This window comes from Pyrus communis, chromosome 13, assembly GCF_963583255.1.
Source record: "Pyrus communis chromosome 13, drPyrComm1.1, whole genome shotgun sequence".
NCBI classification, from domain to species: Eukaryota; Viridiplantae; Streptophyta; class Magnoliopsida; order Rosales; family Rosaceae; genus Pyrus; species Pyrus communis.
This window is the reverse complement of record NC_084815.1, coordinates 4,096,296-4,119,416: the sequence shown is the minus strand read 5'-3', so window position 1 is coordinate 4,119,416 and position 23,121 is coordinate 4,096,296. Positions and strand designations below refer to the sequence as shown.

The window sequence follows — 23,121 nt, the reverse complement described above, 5'->3', positions numbered from 1 at the left end:
AGCTAAAGCGACAGAGTGCTCATGGATCTTCCTCAGCAAGGTACTTGGTTTACAGTACATCATGAATGTGTCTTCGGATGAAGATCATGGCAGTGGCTTTCTCAGCTTCGCCAACCAGGTTGTCTGTCTCATCTTTAATGGATCTAGAGTGCTCATGGATCTTCCTCAACAAGGTACTCAGTTTGCAGTGCATCATGAATGTGTCTTCGGATGAAGATCATGGCAATGGCTTTCTCAGCTTCAACAACCGGGTTGTCCGTCTCATCTTCAATGGCTTGACACAAATTCTTTATGGTGAGGTGGAGCTTCACATCTTGGAACCACTTGAGGTTGTTTCTTCCTGGGACCTCCAAAGCTGTGAAGTCGAGTTTGTTCAAATTCGACATGTTCCTATCACAAAATAAATGGACAAGATGTGGTTAGTGTAATGAAGAAAAATTCAATCCATTCACATAGGAGTAGAACATACAGGTTCTAATAGACATGTATTGGTTTAAATTTACATGAAAAAGCTTCGGGTTTTCATGGGTGATGTTTTTAAGGAGAACGTCAAGTTTTCAAATAAGGCATGTTTCTAGGAACTTCAGGTTTCGAAATAATTATGAACTTTAGGTTCATATGTTCCTGCAGACAAACACAAATATATATATATATATATGCATATGCAACAAGGAAATATGCAAATAGATCTTCAGATCTTGATAATAATTGAATTAATTATTTGGACTTCAAGCTAAAATTAAAGTGTGGGTGAAAAATTATAAAACACAAATTGTCTAAAAATAAATAAACAATTAAGCTCAGGGCCTAAAAACATGGGTCAAAACCCATGGGTGGGCTAAAAATGTTTAAACCGTACAGCCTAAGCCCAAGAATTAGGCTAGGGTAAATAGATAGAGGATGCAAGCCCAATATACCAGAGGCCCAGATAGGCATAAATTGGGTGTGACGCGGTGCAGTGCACCGATTCTCCAACAGCGAGCTGGGATCATGTGCGGCGTCATGCATAGGGACAACAAAGCCCAATTAGGCTAGTGTCTTTTGGAGGCCAAGGGTCCAATTCAGCCCAATAGGCTGTTTAGATTTGGGTCGTGGCAGCAAAGACAACTAGCAGTCCAAAAAATGGTGCTATGCGATTCAGGCCCGAGAGTTCGAGGCCTACTAGGGCTTAGGTCGAGAAATCCAGAACACCCTAGTGGTGCTGGGTGTGGAATTCAAACCGAAGAAATCGTGCAGATTCAAAAAATCCTTCAAAAATTTACCAATGGCCATCAGATTTTTCGAGAAACCAATCGTCCCCGACGATGGTTGGGTCCCAAAAACATGATTGTAGGTCATGATGTCCCAGAAAGACGGCGGTGAAGCCGTGGCCTACTACAGGTGGTAGCTGGGTTTGTGGGTTCGATGTCGAAACGATGTCGTCTTCTCAGATGGAGCATTGGGGGTTTTGCTCCGGTGCATTGCAGCTCAAGAAGGCTCACGTGAGCTTGAGTTTTGAATTCGACAAACCCTTAAAAAAAATTATATTTTTTTTTTTCAATTTCCAGATTAATTCAATGCATATTCAATTAAATAATTCAATGCATGGACATATATTTGATGCAATTCATGGCAATATCAATTCACATAATTCAACAATTATGGATATAATGCATACACAATTTATGTAAAATTTGAAAAAAAAAAAACGTAAAATTGAGTCATGCATTACGATGAATGCTCATACTATCAAGGCTACAAAAATATAAAGATAAAAACTATTATTTTGAAAGAATCTGATTGCGTGATGATATTGATGAACTGGTTTGATGCAGAAAATCTTTCTTCAATTTCGGCTTTCCATCTCCAAAGCTTGTATCACGTTCAACACAAAAAAAAAAAATTAAATTGAATCAATTAAAAATAATTGAAATGTCATACTCCCCTAATTGAAGACGAATAATTTTTGCGTCAAATTCCTAAGCGCAATGGTAAGAGCGTGTCGATAACATATTGTGGCCTATATTTAACTGGCAAGGAGAAGGGGCGACGGCACGAAGAAAATATAGAAAGAAATGTGTTTGTAGGGTTGTATAGAGGATGTATTATTTTCCCTACACAGTGCATTTATTTATAGTAACAAGGTGGAGAAAAAGTCCTTCTCCTCTAAGGAATACAAGTCTTCATAGGGAAGAATAACTAGAATCAAATCTAATCTAAAATTTACAATCACACTTAAATAAGAAATTTATAACAATAGGAGCCTTTTTTTTTTGCATGACCGGCCGCATGTTAAACTAATATTATTATATTTCAATATAATGCATCAACAAATACTAACCTGCGAAAAATAGAGAACCCCAGATTGTGTATTTGTGGAATACATTTGAATCGGCACTGTGTACTCGAAAAGAAGCCCTAAATCGTTACGAACAAACAATAACCCCCTTGTCAAGAAACCCCATAAAGAAGACAAAAAAACCCTAACTTGTATACACATACAATAAGCCCTTACCATACAAAACACACATTTTTACAGCTCTCTCTCGCTCTCTCTCAAACCAATTTTATCGAAAGCTCAATCTTGCCGGATCATCTTGAACACTCGTCACGCTACCATCCCCCATAACCATCAGTTTGTCGGGTCTCTTTTGTTGAGTCCGAAGAATCAGTTTCAGTTCCGTGGGATTTTTTTAATTTCGCCACGAGAACCCACATGTTGGCGAGTTCATTTTCCAGGTATGCTTCTCTTTGCTTGGATTCCTCAACCCTTCTTTGAAGATCAGCCTCTCTTTTATCCTTCTCCGTAAGAGCAGCCTCGTATGAATGTTCTCTCTCCTTGCTCACTGCCAGTTCTCTCTTCATTTCTGAGATAAGCCCGCTTTGGTCCTGTTTGATGTGACTATCTCTCCGACCATTTCGGATTGTGCTACTATTTCGACGCAGAGTTGGAGAGCTCTTAGATGCGGCTAGCTCAGCAGCTTGTTTTTCATTTTGGTTCATGAGTTTGGAAACTTCTTCTGATAATGCCTTGAGCTCAACAGCAGCAGCTGAGGCTAGACCTTTGGCGTACGAGCTCTCCTCCACCAATTTCTTGTTCCGAACTTCTAACTGTTCCTTTGACTCCGTCAGTTCAGCCACCTTCTGCTTCAGTTCTTCAACCTAATTAAGGGTTGAAAAACAATAATTTAATAAGATCCTGCTTGACAGTGTTAAAATTGCTAAAGTTAAAAAATAAATAAATGGAGACATAATAGGCTCATGAAATTCATCGGTGGTACTTTTGTTGGGAATAATACGAAACTCGAATTTTACAACTAAACAAATACTTAGAAGCCACAAGAGGAGAAAAACCTGCTTCAGTAGGAGGAAAACTTCATTTTTGTCATTCAACACCGCATTATCTTTCTCTGTGCCCAGTTCCTCATGCAAATTTTTTGAACCAGTTCGAGAAGTGACTACTGGGCTCAAATTTCTGAACTCTAGTGCCTCAGAAAGCTGCTGCTTCAAGGAGGCGACTGTTTCCTGCAATCCTTTGCATTCACCAATCTGGTAACAACGTAATATAAAGTCATATGAGGTTCTAAATTCTGAAGTCTCGTCTAAAGATGAACAGAACAAATAAATTTTAGTAAAGTAGTTCCTGTACCTTTTGTTCCAGCTGTTCTTGGATGATACGATTATCAGCAGCTTTAACCTGGCACAAAAAAGATACAGCAGTCAACAGAATAGACTTGGAGTTGAGGCCTTCGAAAATTTCATTTCATTTCTCCATTTCTTCGATATTGTAGTTGCAATTTGTATGACATCCAAAAGTCTTGCACACTGGAAACTGAAGTAAAACTATGCAAGTGGATAAATGAAAGATGGGGTTTTTGGACATTCCATGGAACTCAAATGCTTCTATGGTGTGTCAAGTGGCATATTATGTTAGTCCCTAGGCTGCAACATTAATTATCAAAAAAAATGTTTTACAATAAAAATCTACATGATTGTAAAGTCAACATGACACTCCGCATGCAGAAGGCCTACATGATGCTCCATATGAACTATTTTATAGTTCAGAATTTACTGTGCTATGTTTTCTCATATCAAAATGTACAAAGTTATTATTTATCACCTCAAGTTCAAAGGACTTCTCATTCAATTGCTCCATCACTTCAGCAATAGACTGCAGCATAAACCAGAAACAACGTAAGGTTTGAGTTTAAACAAAAATGAAAACAACTTATGATACCAGGGCATACTTTTTTCTTTTTTTTTTTTTTTTGGAAGAAAAAGAAAAGGATACCAGCTGACAACAGTAAGGAATCCCGGACTTACTTGGGATGCTTCCAGTTGACTCATTTTGTTGTGTGAAAAGGACTCTGCAATTTTCTTTTCCACCAAAGCTATTTGTTCATTCTTCACCTTGATTTCATCTTTGAACTTTCGCATCTCCATCTTAATTTCATCCTTCTCGGAGTGTCTTGAAGCCTCCTCGGACAACCGCTTCAGAGCACTTGAACGGAGTGCTACCTCATCAGACAAGATTTTTCGCTGCTCCCTTAAAAGATTGATCCGATCAATTGACTTCATGCTAGTCTGACAGGATAAACAAATAAATGAGCAATGAATGAATCAAGAAATAGAGAAATAAACTAGTTGAAGCATGGAAATTTAACCATTTGGTCCATACTTAGTAAGTTAGTAACTTAGTATATACGTCAAGTAAGTTATCAGCCTGTATGTTTAATAAACTCAGGCTCAAATAAATAAATAATAAAAGAAGACACAAAATGGCTCAAATGATATGCAGGCACAGGAAGGAAAGTATGATGTCATAAACAGCACATGACAAATTTTCTGGCCAGAAATAGTGTTCATTTCCATTTCCCAACCACATTATTTCAATATGAAACGCTATTTCTTAGAAACAAAAATACATGCTTTTGACTCTTTTTCGCCTTTATTTCTTTTTCTTTTTTAGGTTCAGTTTAATGTCCTAGCAATTCTAAATAACACTACAGCTTCAAAACCTGCATTACATCTGTCCTTTCTCTTTAATATATGGACATAATGAGCAATATTTGATACAATCATACTAGAGATGGCAGAAATGTTCATGGGGGCATGCAGGCTCAAGTACAAGTTAACATCCTTTATGCAGAACATTCACATACCAGAGGTGCCTCTCGTCCCAGGAAATTTTCCTGACGAACTTCTCTGTCCTCTCTAGCCTCAGACAAAAGATCAGCCGATGGAGAGTTTTCTGTAAGAGCTGAATGTGAAAGCCTCGATTCTACATGAAAATTACCACTTTCTGCTTGAGGTGTTGAAGGTGTACTAGTAGATTTTATTCCACTGGATCTATCACTTGTGCTTGTCAACGTCCCTGTACCACTATCACGTTTCTGACCAAGATGGAAAATAAATCAACAGAAAGTACAAAAAATCTGCTGCAATGATAGACATTTTAGGCTGTCAGGCACACGGAGCAAAAAAGTTTGATTCTTTAGAGTAACCGGTTCCTTCAGAAAAGCTGAAGGTTCAGACCATATCAAGGAGTCCCTAGTTCATTCATTTTATAATTGGAAATTCAGAAAACCAAAGGGATTTTCTTACAATTACATTTCTCTAAGGAGGAAAAACAATGTTTCCAGAATTCCATGTTTATGAGTGCCCATGAAATTTGAGAACCAGTTGATGTTAGCAGCATTTATGGCCATAAAAGAATCTGAAACAGAAAAATAAGCCCAAGAAATAACAAGATAAAGCTACTAAAGCTGTAAGTTATATCAGCATCAAGAATACCATCCACTGTAAGAGATATAAAACTACTGGAACAAACACCTTCAGCATCCATACTAACAACCCTAAATTTCACATTAGACAATTGCTCAAAATCAAGGCAGCTTCTATACATTATTAACATTATTAATGACTGGATAAAGGTAGAAACCACAGATGAGTGAAACAAAACGTCACTCTGGATACTGGATAAAATAGCTGAGACAGGAAGGATGATGAAACCTAGGCCAAATGCCCCATCTTCTACATTTACTATTGGTGATTTTTTTTTTTATCAACGTGATTTAAAAATGTACATACAACCTTAAGAAAGGACGACAGATTTCTACAAAGCAAATGGCACATACCCGTATCTTTAACCAGTTTAGAAGTCCATGCTTCCGAGTCTTCTTCTCCCCCTTCAGTGTGTCATCAGTCATTTCAGTACTCCCCTCAAGAGGAGGAACAAACAATTCAACGCTTTCATCATCCAAAATCAAGTCCCGCCTTTTGTATGGTAGGTATGCAAGCTGTAATTTTCACAAAGAAAATAAGAAAACAAAACTCGTTTATTCATCTAGCAGAGAGAAAATATGGGAGAACTCAGTCCAACCTCCTCTTCACCAAAGGAATGTCTTCTTCTAACATCAGGTCGGTGAGAAAACCTTGATGATTGTGTTCCTTTTGTTGAGACCAAAATCAATTTTGTCAGCCTTTGGATTCTTCCCAACAAAGCAGCTTTGGCTTCTTCTTCTTGTTCCAATCTTGATTGCAGTTTGTATTTGCCATCTTCTAACTTTACACATCACACCACAGCAAAAGAAGCAGTTCAAGTCACACAACAATGACTATTCAGAAATATATTTATGCAATTTTACTAGAGGAAACTGTGCAGCAACCGAATGACAAAAGGTCTGTTAATAATACAGAGAATTGAACCCATTTATCAAAGATGGGGCCCAAGGTGGCTTTACAGTTGATCCATAACAGTTTAAGAGAATCCAGAATTAACAGAAAATCAAAACCAAAATCCCAAACCAGTCAACACTCACACTTCAATATATAGTTTGTCCGGCTCCTTTTGGCTCTGAACTAGTTAGTAATGTTTTAGCATTTAATTCAAGTTTGATTTCGTCGAAAGCAAGAATACAAAAATAGTTGCAGACCCAGAAATAACCCTGAGACCAATCCTGTAGAGGAATTTGGAAGCACCTTTTGTTTAAGGAGCAGAATATCATCTTCCCCAGCATCTTTTAGTTGAGGAATTGTGACTATACCCCTCTTCAACTCTTCTAACTCTTCCTTTAAACTACGTATCTCATTTTGATATTTCTTAATGAGCGACTTCTCATCAATAATCTGCGGGTACAAAACATTATGTGAGGTGATAAACAAAGGAAAACATAATCAGTTTGAGAAAAAAAGAGATAAAGCAAGCATACCTTGTTTTGTGCTGCTTGAATTTCTATGTGTTTTGCCCGATGTGCAAATTTCAATGTATTATGTGTCTCTTCGGAACTGCTTGATGAAGGAGTAACAGTGCAGATGAGCTGTAATAGTGGACAATATAAGTAAATAAATCAATTGCAAAACTTTCTTTGCTAGCAGTATTGGTTCTGCCAGAAAGATGTATTGGAATAATATCCAGATAAGTGGAACAGAGGTGAAACCATAACAACAGGAGAAGCCTTACAGATACACGCCCATGTCCACTTAGAGAAGATTGAAGAAGTCTTGTCAATTTAGAATCCCTGTATGGTATATGAGTAGCCCTCATATCGGTCAACTTTGATATAACCTACAATAGAAGTTAAAAATACTCCGAAATAAGTATACCATGTAAGATGAACAATGACTAGAAGTACTCGAAGGACAATCTAAAAAATATTTCAGACTTCTTGGTTTAAAACAATGTTGAGGCCTCACAGTTCCTAGAGTTAGCAAACTTTTATTAATATAGGATCCTTCTTTCCGTCTGACACCAGTAGTTTCAGCTTTCGAGCTCTCAGAACCTGCCAGATCGATGAGGTTCTGCACATATAAGTTAGATATGATAGATTCATAAGAAACCCTAAATATCGAATACAAAAAATACTGAATAGATTACGATTAATCCAGGAAGATAACAAACAAGTAATTGGTATCCGTCCGTAGTGTTGAATACATACCAATTGTGACAGACTTACAGCTTCACCTTCACAATTTTCCCCACATGGACTACTTTCTATTGTCTGTTGACAAAGTAGTCATACAAATATATAAAGTCATCAATCGAGCCAAAATAAATAAACTGATGGTCCAAATAGATGTTGAGAATATCACGTTTAAGAATGCGAAAAATAGAACAAACTCCGGAAATCGAAAACAAATAACCAAGATAAATAACACCATGAATTTACGTGGTTCGGAAATATGTGCCTACGTCCACGGGACAGCAACAACAATCTTTCACCATATCAATAATGAGTACAACCAATAATCTTGCCAAATCTCTAGAACTAGGAATTGACGAAAACCTGAAAGAACAAGAACAAGAAATACACTATCTCTTTTCTTTTCTCTCACTCTAATCCCTTGAGTGGTATACAATTTATTGTTTTGCTCCCTTCCCAGAACTAGTACAATATCCCCTTTATATAGACATAATAAAGGTCTTCTTCAATAAGGATTATTAATCCTAATTGGAATCTAGTTATGAATCTTTCTCCAATTGAGAAACTAACTCCAATTGGATAAGCAACTCCAATTGGGAAAACAACTTAATCCTCTAAGACTATAATTCCTTATAGACGTAGGACAACTCATCATGGGCTGGAAAAAACCCAACAATCTCCCCCTCCAGACCATGACCATGAGGAAGGTATACCAAAAAAAAAAAATAGGATTGCTCCTCTTGACCAAACTCCCATTGATTGAACGTTTCATGACCAGACTCCCCCTGATCGAACTACCCATAATCAAGCTCCTCTTGATCGAATTACCCATTAACCAAGACCCTCTTGATTAGACTTCTCTTGACCAGGCTCCCCCTGATCGCAATACCCATCGTCATTGGCAAGGGCAATTATAGACTTCTTTGCCAGAAAACATCGCTTATCGTCATCTTGGTCCAATCAACATCTGACATACTTGCTGGCTTGCTCTTAACAACTTCTCTTGACCAGGCTCCCCCTGATCGCAATACCCATCATCATTGGCAAGGGCAATTATAGACTTCTTTGCCAGAAAACATCGCTTATCGTCATCTTGGTCCAATCAACATCAGACATACTTGCTGGCTTGCTCTTAACAACTTCAGTAAAGCATGTCCTCCTCTTGATTTCCACGTAACCCAATTAAAGCAGGTTGCACCCTCCATTCTAAACGGATATCAACCAAACCTGGCTCTGATACCACTTGTTGAGAATATCGCGTTTAAGAATGGGAAAAATAGAACAAACTCCGGAAATCGAAAACAAATAACCAAGATAAATAACACCAATAATTTACGTGGTTCGGCAATATGTGCCTACATCCATGGGACAGCAACAACAATCTTTCACCATATCAATAATGAGTACAACCAATAATCTTGTCAAGTCTCTCGAACTAGGAATTGACGAAAAACCTAAAAGAACAAGAACAACAAATAAACTATCTCTTTTCTTTTCTCTCGCACACACTTGACAATATTCTCTCACTCTAATCCCTTGAGTGGTATACAATTTATTGTTTTGCTCCCTTCCCAAAACTAGTACAATAGCCCCTTTATATAGACATAATAAAGATCTTCTTCAATAAGGATTATTAATCCTAATTGGAATCTAGTTATGAATCTTTCTCCAATTGAGAAACTAACTCCTATTGGGTAAGCAACTCCAATTGGAAAAACAACTTAATCCTCTAAGGATGCATTTGTTGCACCAAACTATCTCGGACTGAATTAGCTTAAAGGACTAAGTTGGACTGTCTTGGTATGGACTAAGCAGGACAAGAATAATGAAGCGTTTGGTGCAGTATCGGACTAAGTCATGGATTAAATTATTTTTAGAAGCTAAATATTTTTTTTTACTACTTTTTAATTATTTTATTAATATTTTATTACTTTTTTATTCAGATATTTTCATTGACTCAATCTAGAGAATTCCATAAGCTGCATGATCTCCAGATTTCTCCAAAAAAAATCCCTGATCACCGATTTCCCAAAAAAAAATCTTGTCCATCAATGGCCTGCAACAAATTCAAGCCTTTTCATTTCGTTTCTTCTTCCCCTGCAATTCTACCTAAAATTGCCAAGGATGCTTGCTTTCCTTGGATCTCGATAGAAACCAATTTCTCAGCTTTCCTACCAACCAAACAAAATTAAACCACCCCCCCCCCCCCCAATAAAAAATACAGGAAATCAAAGAATTAACCCCCAGAAACACGGAGGAATTGAATCAAGGAGTGCTAGAATGAGATATTCCTCGAAGGTGAATCAGAGGACTGCTAGCGCAAGACAGACGACAGAGAAAGCGGGATCTTCCTCATTCGAAATTATGGGTTCAAGGCGAGAGGGAGAGAGTGGTGTTGGGCTAGCAGTGTATCTCGCTGAAGTTGGGAGTGGTGATGTGATGGTGGCTGTCGGTGCTCAAGAAAACAGAGAGCAGAGAGTGGACGAGGAGGAGACGAGGACAGACCGGACGAAGGGCTTAGCAGTCCCATGGTTGCAGGGTGCTCTCGCTAAGACCTCCTAGCAAGGGAGATAGTCGGAGCGAATCCCCTTTAGTCTCATTAACTTTAGTCCGTGCACGCAACAAACACGGGATTTCCCTGATAGCTAATCCAGTCTAGTCTAGTGAAAGATAGTAAGGCCAAACAAACACACCCTAAGACTATAATTCCTTATAGATGTAGGACAATTCATGTCACTATTTACCATCAATCAATGAATAGGTGTGTCAGTGTCAAGGAACATTAAAAGAAAAATCAAATGTTAAGATATTCACCAGCGTAAATATCGTGTGGCTCCTGCTACTGAATAGATTGAAATTTGTTGAGCCAACATGCCTGTGCTCTGTTGGCAAAATGAAAACTCAATCACAAAGTGAAACAAGATTCATGAAAGAAACAACACGATTTGAAATGACAAAAACCTATATCATCTGGTCAACTAAACAAATAAACAAGATTTAGTATAATAAAAAAATAAAATAAAAAATTCATCATAATCGCAACATATGAATATGATCAATGTTCTTGTACCTTCTCCAGCTGCTATAAGTGAAAGGGCGTGAGCTGGGGACAGTACAACTTCTTCCTTTATTCCTTCAACAAAGGTGCCCTACAGCCATCAATTAAACAATTAACAAGAATTCTTAACGTGAAAGAGTAATGACTTGACAGAAGATTTTTATAAACTGGCAGCAACCATCTTTATTTTCAGAACAGTAATTTATGAAGATAATTGCAACTCAAACAAAGATCGCAAAACTAATAAAGCACCTGGGCATCTTCTCTAATTCGTAAATTCTGTCCTGCTGGATTCAACAAGTCATTTACAACCTGAAATGAAAGAAACCTTAAATGATATAAAAATAAAAAATAAAAAATAAAAATAAAAAAAGAAGCACCACTGAAGTATAAAGTTCAACATTGCATCCAGAAAACTTCAATTTACAATGGTCTACAAACAGCAACAACCATAGAATCAGAGCATCATAAGTAAGCTGGAGAGAAATAGGAAGGGAACAATTACCTCATTATAGATTTCCAAGTATGACACACGCAGAAGATACTCTCGATTTGGAGTCTGGAGAATAGACAGATATTTTAATATGTAGTTTCTCCAATAAGAAAAGCTAAAGAACTTAGAACCTCGTTTAAAGTACCTCTTGGATGATGCTAAAAGCATCCTTCACAGCCAGTGGTATAATTCCAGGCGACCTTTGATCACCCTGAAATTAGTAGGACCAATATAAGCACATTGACAATCATAATAGATCCAAGCACATTAATACTTTATATGCTACTACATAGCAGAATAAATGTTACTTCTATGAGAAATTATGGAGATATCGAGGTGACTGATCAATGCATGTTAGTCAGTTATACTCTGTAGAATAAAATGGTGAGAATAAATAGGTTATCTCACATGCATAGTGTGAGTCTTCCCGCTGCTGGTCACCCCATACGCAAATATTGTACCTGTCATGGAAGGAAATCATAAGCTAAATAAACAATAATACATTATGCCTTATCTACAACTTAGATATATCTGAATACCAAGAAGAGTTTTACTCAATTAAATTTTAGTGCAAACAGCAAATAACTTTAATCGGTTGAGCAACAAGTTGCTTAAACTATCCAAACCACCAGTGCCCCAGTTACCCTTGCCAGGCAGAAGTTGTCAGCCTTGACAGGCAATGCACTGGGTACCTAGGAAACAAAATTGATGGCAGAATCGAGATGGTGTGTTCAGTGTTCAGCCAAATAGGCTCTCTACTCAGATTCACAAAGCTTTACGAAGAGAAGATCCAAAAATTTTCTAGATGGTCAACAAAACGTTGTAGGCCAAGAACCGGAAAAGATTAATCATCTTATGATTCCGATAGTTCACCAAAAAACTATTGGTCCCAGCTTTTACCAATGCAACAGACCATTAGGTCCCAAGATTCTCTACTTTCTTCATTCACTACACAACCAAATTACAACTATACTTCAGCCAATGGGAGTTAACAATCAACTCTCAAACATATAGCCTCGTCCAGCAGAATCCAGCAACCTAGTGAAGAAGAATTTAGGATGGAAGCTGGAATTCCTAGGAATGTTGTTGAAATGAATGACTGAGGTGAGAATTGCAAGTTCCCAAATTGATTTACAATTTCATCACCTCATGTATGCAACGATTATATCACTTCTTGCCATGCAAAAAAAATATAATGAGAAAAACACAAAATGGTCAAATGGATTTCATAACTGGCAGTCTACAGGACCAATCATCGAAATTGCAACCAAAAGTTAGGTGCTCTAATTAACTTGATAATGTAAAGGAAACAAAAGCAAAGGGAATATATCCAATTTTCCCTAAACTAATCCAAAATTTAGCCATCAAGAGCACTGATTCAGGTTGCCACTCACACAACATATTCTGAAAAATAGAACTTCTATTTTGTAGTTGGATAACAATTTTTGGTTTGCATACTAGTTGGAAAACACATACGCATTCGCCGTCTTTTATAACCGGGAAAAAAAATGGAAATGCTGATCCAGCTACCGTTAAGATTTTTTGGACATATAATCAAGCTAAAAACATTTTAGAAATTTAAGTTCATCAAACCAAGAAGTCAAAGAAATTTACCATTGACGCCTTCCATAGCACCACTTATAACATGCTGAGCAGCAACATCATAGACATGACGCGTTGTGGTGGTAGGGCCAAATACCCGATCTAGAACCAAACAATGAAGGGAAAAAAAACAAGTTCAACCAAAATGAACTTATCTGAGCTTTATGATCGATGCATTTGATAAAACAAATTCCACTAAACAAGATATGGAGGTATAACATTCTTTCTTTATAGGAAACTTTAAACTCCTATTGAATTAAGGGTAAACTCTGCACTGACTTGTAACGTTCGACAGCCGTTATCATATTCTCTACCAAGTGTGGACTTGTTTTTATATATGGACAACTAAGAAGCAAAGTGAGTGAGATCTCAATGAATATCAGCTATCCATACTTACATGTACGTATTGTTTTGCAAGTTCAATTCAAGTATCCCAACATCATTAAGCTTAGGCTTACTATTTTCTTCCTCCGCACAAGTGCATCAAATAATGAGAATGCAATATTATTTGTTTGAAGGAAAGTAAAAAAAATACCATATGCATAAGCTATTGATGGATTATGCTCATTTCGCAAAATGGTGTCACCATCTGCATACCATGCAATTTCTTCTCCTTGGCGAATTTCCCTTGGGCTATACCAGACAAAGACGAAAACCAACAGCCAACTTACTAAGTACTCATGAAACCTATACAAGTACAGTACAATTCATACTAGTGAAAATGAACCTGAGTGGACGAAAGCGGACCGTCACAGTGACGTTTTCTTTGGATTTTTCCACATCTTGCGGTAATCTTTCCAAGTACAAGTACTGTGGCTTACTTCGAGCTGAAGAAGACGCAGGAGAACTCTGGCATTCAATAGATGTTTCCAAATATTGTTTTGAAGACGTTGTAGTCGAAGATGCAGGGGAATTAGCAGCCTTTGAACTGCTCGAACCTAATTTTTTTGATTTTGATCCATATTTTGACGCCATTACCGCTGGAAGTCAATCCCCTTCAAAACAATGACAACAAATTCCACTTCAGCATCAATCAACAACTTAAACTTCTGAGTTCTTCAACATGTTAACACTTTCTTAGGCTTGTTCTGATGCCACACTATAACTTTGGCCACAGAAGTGACCTCAACGTTCAAAAAGCAACCGAAATGAAGTCGAAAGTTCAAGTTTTGAGTACTTCCACTAGTTACCATCCTCTAAAACTGTTTTTGGTTGCCAAGAAAACTGTAAGGCAAAGATGATTGTGGCATCTGGAGGGTAAAGTAACTCGCATTGTCGATACGAAAAACCAACTCTTTCTTGAATTAGTTTTAGTTTACCTCACCACATATAACATAAATGCAAATTCCAAAACTCTATGTTATCCACTTTCCTTCATTTTCTCAGCAACCAAACACAAATTAAACAAAGACAAAGAAAATCCCACATAAAATTGCAGCTGATTACACTTTCTTAACCCAGTTTTATAATTTTATTACACGTCCCTTATTTTCAGCTCCCAATTTCCAAACCACAATTAACTAAACAGAGCATTTATATAAAAATAGAAAAATTCCAAAGCTTTTTAGCCTCACCTGTAAATGCAATCAGACGAGCATTGCGAATTGCATGCACCAAACGGAGAAAAATCGAGAGAAAGCGAGCTTTATGTCACAGAGATCGTCTCTGAGGCCACAGAGAGACGGATCTGAGATAAGCTGCTGCAAGTGAGTCAGTGAGAGAAAGTGAAAGAAAAGAGAGAGAGAGAGAGAGAGAGATAGCTGAGCTTTTTTTGCTTGCCTTGGAAGCGATGCCTTTTTCGATCAATGGAAAACAATCAGCATTTCTCAATCGAATCCAACTTTTTTGCACATAGAGAGAGAGAGTTAGAGAAACTCATACACATATTTACACACCACCCGTTATAGACCTGTAGAGAGAGAAAATGCTAACCAAGAAAAGAGAGAGAAAAGAAAAGAAAAAGAAAGTGAATTTGGTACGGTAGCTGTAGCTCAGTGAAAGCCTGGCTGGAAAATGGTGGGGATTTTCTTCTATTTTTCTAATTTTTAAATCTAATTAATACTTTTTTTATTTTATAATTAGTCACATCTTTCTCTCTTAGCCGATGATTTTACGTTCAAATCTCACTAAAAAAAAAAATTAGATATCAATTTATTATAACTATTGTATTACAGAAATTTTTACAATTTTTTTAACAAATAATATTATCTACATTACTAGAAAACGTAGATTAAGCCTCACATTTTTAACTTAAGTAATATTTATATATAATTGTGTTATAAAAAATTACTTTTGGTTTTCTAATGTTTTTTAGTTTTTTGCAGGGAGAGAAACTTCAGAGAGTCAGAGGTCACAGGAGTTGTGCGCGTGTGATGGGTAGGGGATGCGAGAGGGGGTGGGGCCCAATGTCCAACGGGAAGGTAAACTTTCCACTTGTGGATTCCACATGAACTTTCCTTTACTTTTACTCGTATTATGGGTACATCGGTCTCAATCAGTATTTAAAAGTTTGGAAAAGGCATGTTGTAATTGGAACAATTAGGAAATTTGCAATGGGATTGGTATATCAATTCATTCGGATTTAGTGGAAATTAGAGAAAAATTACTCAAAAAAATTCAAAAGTTTGAAATTTGTAATGGGGTCTGGCAAAAATTCTATAGTGAATCAATAAATATCGTCAATATTCATTGAGGAATGTTGTAATTGGAACAATTAGGGTTTTTGATTTGGGTTTAAAGGAGAATGGGGATATTTTATTGAATGACTTCTTTCTTTTAATTGCTCTGAATGGCGACCGGCTTACCTAATTCTTTATGAATTGGATAAAGTACACTTTAGATTGTAAACAACTAAAATTTCCCCTCCCTGGAAATTTTCGTTAAAAAAAAAACTTTTTAGGTTAAAATTTTAATAATTATGTTTTGCTTTATTGAATAGAAAAAAAAATTCATAAATTGAGGTCAAATATTTTCACCAGTTTCTAAAAAGAAAATAGAAGTTATAATTTTTTCTTGGATGAATCGAAGCTAGAATTGCTTGTTATCAAATTTCGTGATTGATTGATATCCCTTGGTTTTGGTATATGTTTTTGGCAAATGATATAGTGCTGATATATGAAACTCAAAAGGGAGCGAATGTGAAGCTTAACCTTTGGCGGGACGTGTTGGAATCTAAAGGTCTTCGCCTAAGTAGGTCAAAAAGAAACTACATACAATGCAATTTCAATAGGAATGGAGTTCAAATGAGAGAGGGGTGAGGATTGGAGATCAGAAAGTACCAAAGAGTGAATGTATTTCATTATCTTATACCTAACTTGCTGGATGAATTGGATAAAGATCTCAACCATATAATACAAGCTAGGGGTGGGCAAACGAGTATAGGAACCACGGGTCAGGGTAGGTAATCAAGGTTCGAGGCGGGTACAGGCCGGTTCCTAATTTTTAAAAAGAGAAACGGGGCGGGGCGGCGAGGCTTTGAAATTTTAGGGACAGGGTGATTCCAAAAATATAGAAAAACAGGTACCAGAATCGGCCCATTTATAATTACTCAGTATACCCACTTCTTCTGCCTTATACTGGCTCTTTCAACCATGACTGCCTCCACAGCTTCCCTCACTCTTCCTTCTTTCTCCCCCAAAACCCTAGCCCTTTACACCCCCAAAGCCGCCTCAATCGCCATCTCTTCCAAGTTTGAGCAGGATGAGGAGGTCCTTAGTGACGATGGAGAGGCCTCCCATGAACCTAAACTCTTCGTGGGTAACCTTCTCTTCAGCATCGATAGCGCTCAGCTCATTGGAATCTTCGAAAGCGCTGGAAATGTCGAGATAGTCGAGGTAGTTCTTTGTTTTCACTTGAAATTTCGTAACCTTTACTTGAAATTTTGGTGAAAAGTGAAATGGGTTGGTGATGGTTTTGTGTTTTATGGGTTAAAATGGAGGTTTTCTTACAGGTGATAATAGGGGTGGGCAAACGGCAAGAAGATGACTGCGACGAGGATGTCCGGCAAGAAGATGAATGATTCTCTCTCCCTCCGACGACTTGCTGTTGGTGGTCTTCTTTCTTCTCTTCCTTAGGCTTGGGCTTCCATCCTCGAGTCTCATTCTTCTTCATCGGTTCGGCTTGCTGCTGCGACTGAGCGTCTATGGCTGCTCCACCAAGTGTTTGGTTGCGATACTCTGACTTTAAAACCCTTGATTTTAATTTGTCTCCCTCTTCTCACTTGGTCGCTTTCACTCTATCTACATTATTTGTGCCTTCTGTGAATTGGGCTACACTACGGTAATCCACTCTTAAAGACGACGAGGTTGACGAGGTACTAGAGGTCGAAGGGGATAAAACCAGCAAGGAAGTTGGATTTGTGCATCGCTTCCACCATTGTAGATGTTGTGTTCAATCTGTGCTAAAAAAAATAAGGACCCGTGTACCCCGCCTAAACCAGCTTGTTTCAAACAGGTCGGGTTAGGTCAGATTCCTGTTTTAAAATTTGTTGTACCTGCCCCGGACCAACCCATTTCTTTTAAACTCCGGTCTGGTCCGGTTCTTGCAAAATTAGGCCCGACCCGTGCCCAACCCTAATACTAGTTGCATAAATGAAGTGGAATAATGCATCAGGTATGTTGTAAACTGTCATATGCCACTAAAGCTAACATAAAAATTTATAAAACGACAATATGGCCCATAATGCTTTATGACACAGAATGTTGGGCGGTCAAAAATCAACATGCAAAAAATGAGTGTAGCAAATATGAGAATGCTCCATTGGATGTGTGGGCACACAAGAAATGATAAGATTAAGAATGAAGATATCTGAGGTAAAGTAGGAGTGGCTGCAATTGAAGATAAGATGAGAGAATCAATTAAGGTGATTTGGACATGTGAACCAACGACCTGCATAATGGATAGAGAATGATCTATGAGGACTTTGAAAGAGACTTTAAAAAAATACATTGAGTACTTGGAGTTAACAGAAGACTTGGCATAAAACCAAACACAATGGCATTATAGGATTTATACATCCTAACAATAATGCAATGCTTGGGCGACATGTGAGAGTTTCAATAGCAAGTTACTGTGTTGAGCTCTCTCCCTAAGACAAATTTTGAATTGAAACGTATGAATGTGTTTTGTTAATGTTAACATTGAATTGAAGGAGATTTAAAAATTATGATCCAAACAATTACGATAGAAATTTAGATTTCGCACAAACTAGCTCATTGATATTTAGGAATGCCTCATTCCAAACACTTCTTATCTAAACTACCTACTAACATAACTCACTTTGTTAACCAAAAGAGGGTGAAAAAACAATTCAGTATTTTATATGCGTGAATTGACAAAAGGAAAGTCAAATATTTGAAGTAAATGAATAATCTTAGATCATGCTAGAAAAAATCTCTCACAAAACAATCAAAGCAGTTAAATTCACATAATAAAATCAATTTTTCAATTTCCATCTACATTCTATTGAATTTACATTAAGAATAGAGAAAATGATATTTAATAAACAACTTATTGAATCACATTATTGTTAGCTCATTGTGAGGCTAAGTTTACCCCTTCCCCTTTAGTGTAGATAAATCATTTGTTCAAAAAAAACAAAAAAAAATCATTTGACAACTAATTTAATCACATTATTATGCATGTGAGAAATACCTATTTTCATAACCGGCATTACACATCTCTTAAGATGTTTTGAATGTGTATAAAAATAGATAAAATAATATTTAATGAACAACTGATTGAATCGCATTATTGCTAGCTTATTGTGAGGTACTAATTAAAAAAAATTGTACAAAAAGAATTAATTATTAAAAAAACTATTAAAATGACAAAAATGAACCTACATTATTTGGTGCATTATTTTGGGTTGCTTTTGAAATTTTTTGTTTTGAGGGTATTTTTGTCCAAATTTTTTTGGTGAAGCTTGTGACCCCAAAAGAGATTGTTGGCTATATATATAAAGAAGATTATTATATATTGGATGAGTGTATGAGAAGTCTTGGTGTGCTCAAAAGTTATTCCATCTTTTTTGATTAATCGAATCATATAGAATGCATTCATGCGATTGAGAAAAGAAATTTTGCAGTTATCCTCAAATTTTACATTTAAAATCTTTTAATAAAAACAAAAAGGGTACTCGATTATTTTATTTTATTTAATGTAGGTTGTTATGCATGAACGTGATTGATTGAAACGATTCATTTATAGTGTATGAGAAGTGATTTTTGCACACCCTATTTAGCCTCTTACACATTATTCTTTAACATTGACCATTTATTCCATTTGATTTATTTATTTTAATGATCATAAATAGAAAGAGGTGTGAGAAGTTAAAGGTGTGTAAAAATTATACGCACTCTAATTTATTTTATTTTTGAGAAAGTTACAATAGTCATTGATGAAAAAAATGAATAAGTACACCAGAATGATATGATGCATTTATATGAGTCTTGAACTTAGTTGGAGATTTCAACCAGGTCGTCTTGAAAAAGAGTGTCTTGCACACCAAGTTTACAAATCAAAGGTGATCCTCAACTAAAAAGTCAACAATCAGGTTAGGGGTTTTTTTCAAACCAAACTTATCATTCTCAGTTGATATATCAAAGTACGAGTTTATAAGCAACGCCATTAGGCATTAGTCTCTCGTTTCACATGTTGAAATCTGGCATGCGCGAAAGATACATGAAGGCTTTTGCATTGTTCAAAACTGGTCCCAAGTTGAGCTTTGTAAAGACATTTTTTTTATCAACAAAGACAGAAAAGATTCGAATTTGAGACATCATTTAATAGTGTGAAGTGGAACAGTACCCAAAGCTAACTATTGGGTCTTTAGTAGTTTCTCTTCACAATATTAAAAACGTCAAAAGTTTGAATTTTATTGTCTCTTGTGATAAAAAAAAGAGTAAATTGTAACAATTGTTCCTCAATTTTAATTAAATTGGAGCAATGATCTCTCAACTAAAAATTCATTACCATAAGTCCCTCAATTCATCAAAATGTGTAGTTATAATCTTTTTCATCAACTCCGTCGGAATTATATCAAAATGAATTATGTTGGAAGAACCATTGCTACAGTTGAGTTAAAGTTGAGGGATTATTGCTCAAATTAGGTTGAGGCACCATTTTTCCAGTTGAATTAAAGTTGAGGAACCATTGATACAATTTCTCTTATTTAATTTTTCATATTTGCCCCTTGATTTAGCCTCACATACATAACACATGACTCATTTTGACAGAAGTTCTAACGGAGTTGAAGAAAAGAACCATAACGGTACGTTTTAATAAGTTGAAGGAACATTGCTATAATTTACTCTAAAAAAATGTCATCAACATTGGATTTGATTTATAAAAAATTAAAAAAATAAAAAATAAAAAAATACGAAAGCGTTCGAAAGTATGAATTCTTTCATGACTTGGTAATACGTGGTCAAGCTTCCATCTTGCAATTGACGTAAAGCCTAATCAAGCTTTTACAAAACAAAACAAAAAGAAGTCAAATTTAGTCTAAACTTACCTATTTTTAAGTCACTCAAATCTTATTTTTTAGGAAACTTTTACGAAAAACTACCGGTACTATTCACTTTAACGAAAAAATACATTATTACATTAAAAGGTCAATCCTAGTACTATTCGCTTTATCTTTTATTTTGTTCTTATCGTTAAAACTCAAAGTTTTCAAATTATTTTCATTAATTTTTCATATTTTTTTATCAGCTAACATGATGGATGGAGTTCACATAGTGACCTAGCCACTAGTGTTTTTCTCCCATCACAATATGATACTTAAATATATTTTACCATAAAGTAACATGGAATCAAACGGTTGACCAATAGAAAATCTGGTAATGATTAAAACTTTGACATATCAAATACTTTGGAGTGAAGGCCGATGTACAGTTGGACCAAGATGACATTAGAATCATCCGGAAATCCAGAAACAATAACTAAGCATATTTCGGTATCACTCAATAAGTGTTCTTGACAACATTTATATGATTGTTTTTGTATATATTGATATCTATTTTTATGTGCGCGAAATAGTTTGATTAACGATAACAAACATACCAAGTATTTGATGAAATGCCTGAATAAATAAACTTAATTTGTCTTGCCCTGCTTTACACTTCGTTTCTATCTAACAAAAGCTTCGACCTCAAAATTCAAATCCTAAATCTCCGGATCACCATAAAAAATGATCAAAACCAGACTTCCTAGAGATCAAGATGATGCGGTGGTGGAAGGTACGTCGGGAATTTTATACGGCTTGAAAGAAAATCTTTGTAATTGTATAGTCTTATCTACTCCCAAAAGCCTGTCCAATGTCCACCAACCATCGTTTCATTGTCACTAAAGTGTTCCTTTTGTCTTCGAAACTTAAACATTTTAAACATAAAGATTTTGTTTTCTATTCACCATATGGGAATCTTTTTATTAAACTATATTTCCATGTCCTAAAAAGTTGCCAAAAAGAGAAAGTAGTCCAACTTTCGATCTTCTATTTTAGGAAAGAGCTTTATTTTGTTGTTGGAAGCTCTACTTCATGTCGGGCCAATGACATAAACAAGGAGATTAAGATCTTTTTTTTATCTTTTCTGTTGAAGGGTCCTTTTCATTATAATCGATATAGAGAGGGTATATTCATCAAGATAGCAAAAAGGAAAAAAAAAATGTGGGAATTTTCAGTTTTTAAACAAAGGAGAAATAAAAAACAGAGAGAGAATGATGTTGTATAGTGATATAGTCAGTGATAGAGTCATAATTTTATAATAATGTGATCATAGTTTTGCCCAAAAAAACTTCATTTGATTACTTCGTCGAGCTCCTAGTGGGTATCTGCCGAGTTATGCTGCGTTTTATTGAAATCTACAAAGCTTGTCAAGTGAGACATTTTATCAAACACTTATTACGGATCATAAGTCACACACAAGAAGTAGGATAAGAAAGACAAAAGAATAAAAGAATAAAATCAACAAACTATACATCGGGTTTGGGCAAAGGAAGTAGCAAGTTGTAATTTAGTATTTTTGACTCATTCTTTCAGTTTGTCACAATTGTGTATATGATACAATTATACATAAAATAAAATAAAAATTAGGATTATGAAGCTATTGGAGTTATGAGCAGCCAATGACCTCATTTTGGCTTTGCCATTGGATATAGCTTTAGTCACCAAGTGCCAAGAGATCAACACTCCTAAATAGTTAGTGATCATACATTAAAGAGTTTTGAACGAAAATTAGACATATGTGCCATACTCTATAACAATTTGGAGTATGGAATGTAATAATGATGGTTTTTTGGATCACCAGGTGACCAAAGAATGTATGGTCGTCAGCTCAAATTTTGATATTAAGGACGGAGAATAAATAAACATGCTTTTGTTATTTTAATCAACCTTTAATATCAAATCTAAGCTTGAGTGATTATAACTATTATAGGGTGTTTCAGTGGTTAGGGATGAATTCTAGGCTGGTATTTCACATGGCACGCCATGCGTTAGATTGTGGCCAAGTCAACAACTGATCCCTTTTTGAGGAAAAAAGGCATGAGTGATTATAAATCCTTGGTCACTAGCATACCGAAAGAACGAGACTCAGAGCTGTAATATACAAAAGTGGGAAAGTCTAGTTGATTACTAGGTCAGTTGGTGAAGCTCTAAGGCCATCTCCAATCAAAAGGTTCAGAGGGCCAGAGGGTTGAAAATTCCCCGAAAACCGTCTCCAATTAAGGGTTAGGCTAGATGGCTCGTGGGCCCCACAGAATCTGAAAGGGCCAAAGTGCCAACCGGCTGGCTCAATCTAGCCAACCAACCAACCCCAGGCTGGGCCAAAATTTTGATTAATCATGTTGGATATAACCGACAGTAATAGTACTTATTCCTGTTGGATAGAACCGACAAGAATGGTTGCCAAAATTTGAAATTCAACAGCTAGTTACCGTTGGATTCAAATGTTTTTTTGTTTTTGGGCCAAATTTTTGTTTATGAAATTTAAAAATTCCCTTTTTTTTCCTAAGCCATTCCTACATCATTTAAAATTTTAAATAATGTCTTGGTTTATGAAATTTAA

At 36.2% G+C, this 23,121-nt stretch overlaps 1 protein-coding gene across 1 annotated transcript; it reads right to left on the bottom strand.

Moving 5' to 3' along the window:
- Positions 1–2,219: 2,219 nt before the first annotated feature.
- Positions 2,220–14,819, bottom strand: LOC137712945 (kinesin-like protein KIN-7K, chloroplastic). The gene is made up of 23 exons (XM_068452152.1): positions 14,629–14,819; positions 13,782–14,049; positions 13,590–13,687; positions 13,067–13,156; positions 11,861–11,913; positions 11,598–11,663; positions 11,465–11,518; positions 11,212–11,271; positions 10,972–11,050; positions 10,716–10,783; positions 7,917–7,979; positions 7,675–7,779; positions 7,442–7,546; positions 7,191–7,298; positions 6,961–7,107; positions 6,362–6,544; positions 6,117–6,278; positions 5,142–5,372; positions 4,303–4,563; positions 4,100–4,150; positions 3,629–3,676; positions 3,334–3,528; positions 2,220–3,141 (listed from the first exon to the last, which is right to left on the bottom strand). The coding sequence occupies exons 2-23, from the start codon at positions 14,027–14,029 to the stop codon at positions 2,593–2,595; spliced, it is 3,024 nt and encodes a 1,007-aa protein (XP_068308253.1). The 5' UTR covers positions 14,030–14,049; positions 14,629–14,819; the 3' UTR covers positions 2,220–2,592.
- Positions 14,820–23,121: the final 8,302 nt, after the last annotated feature.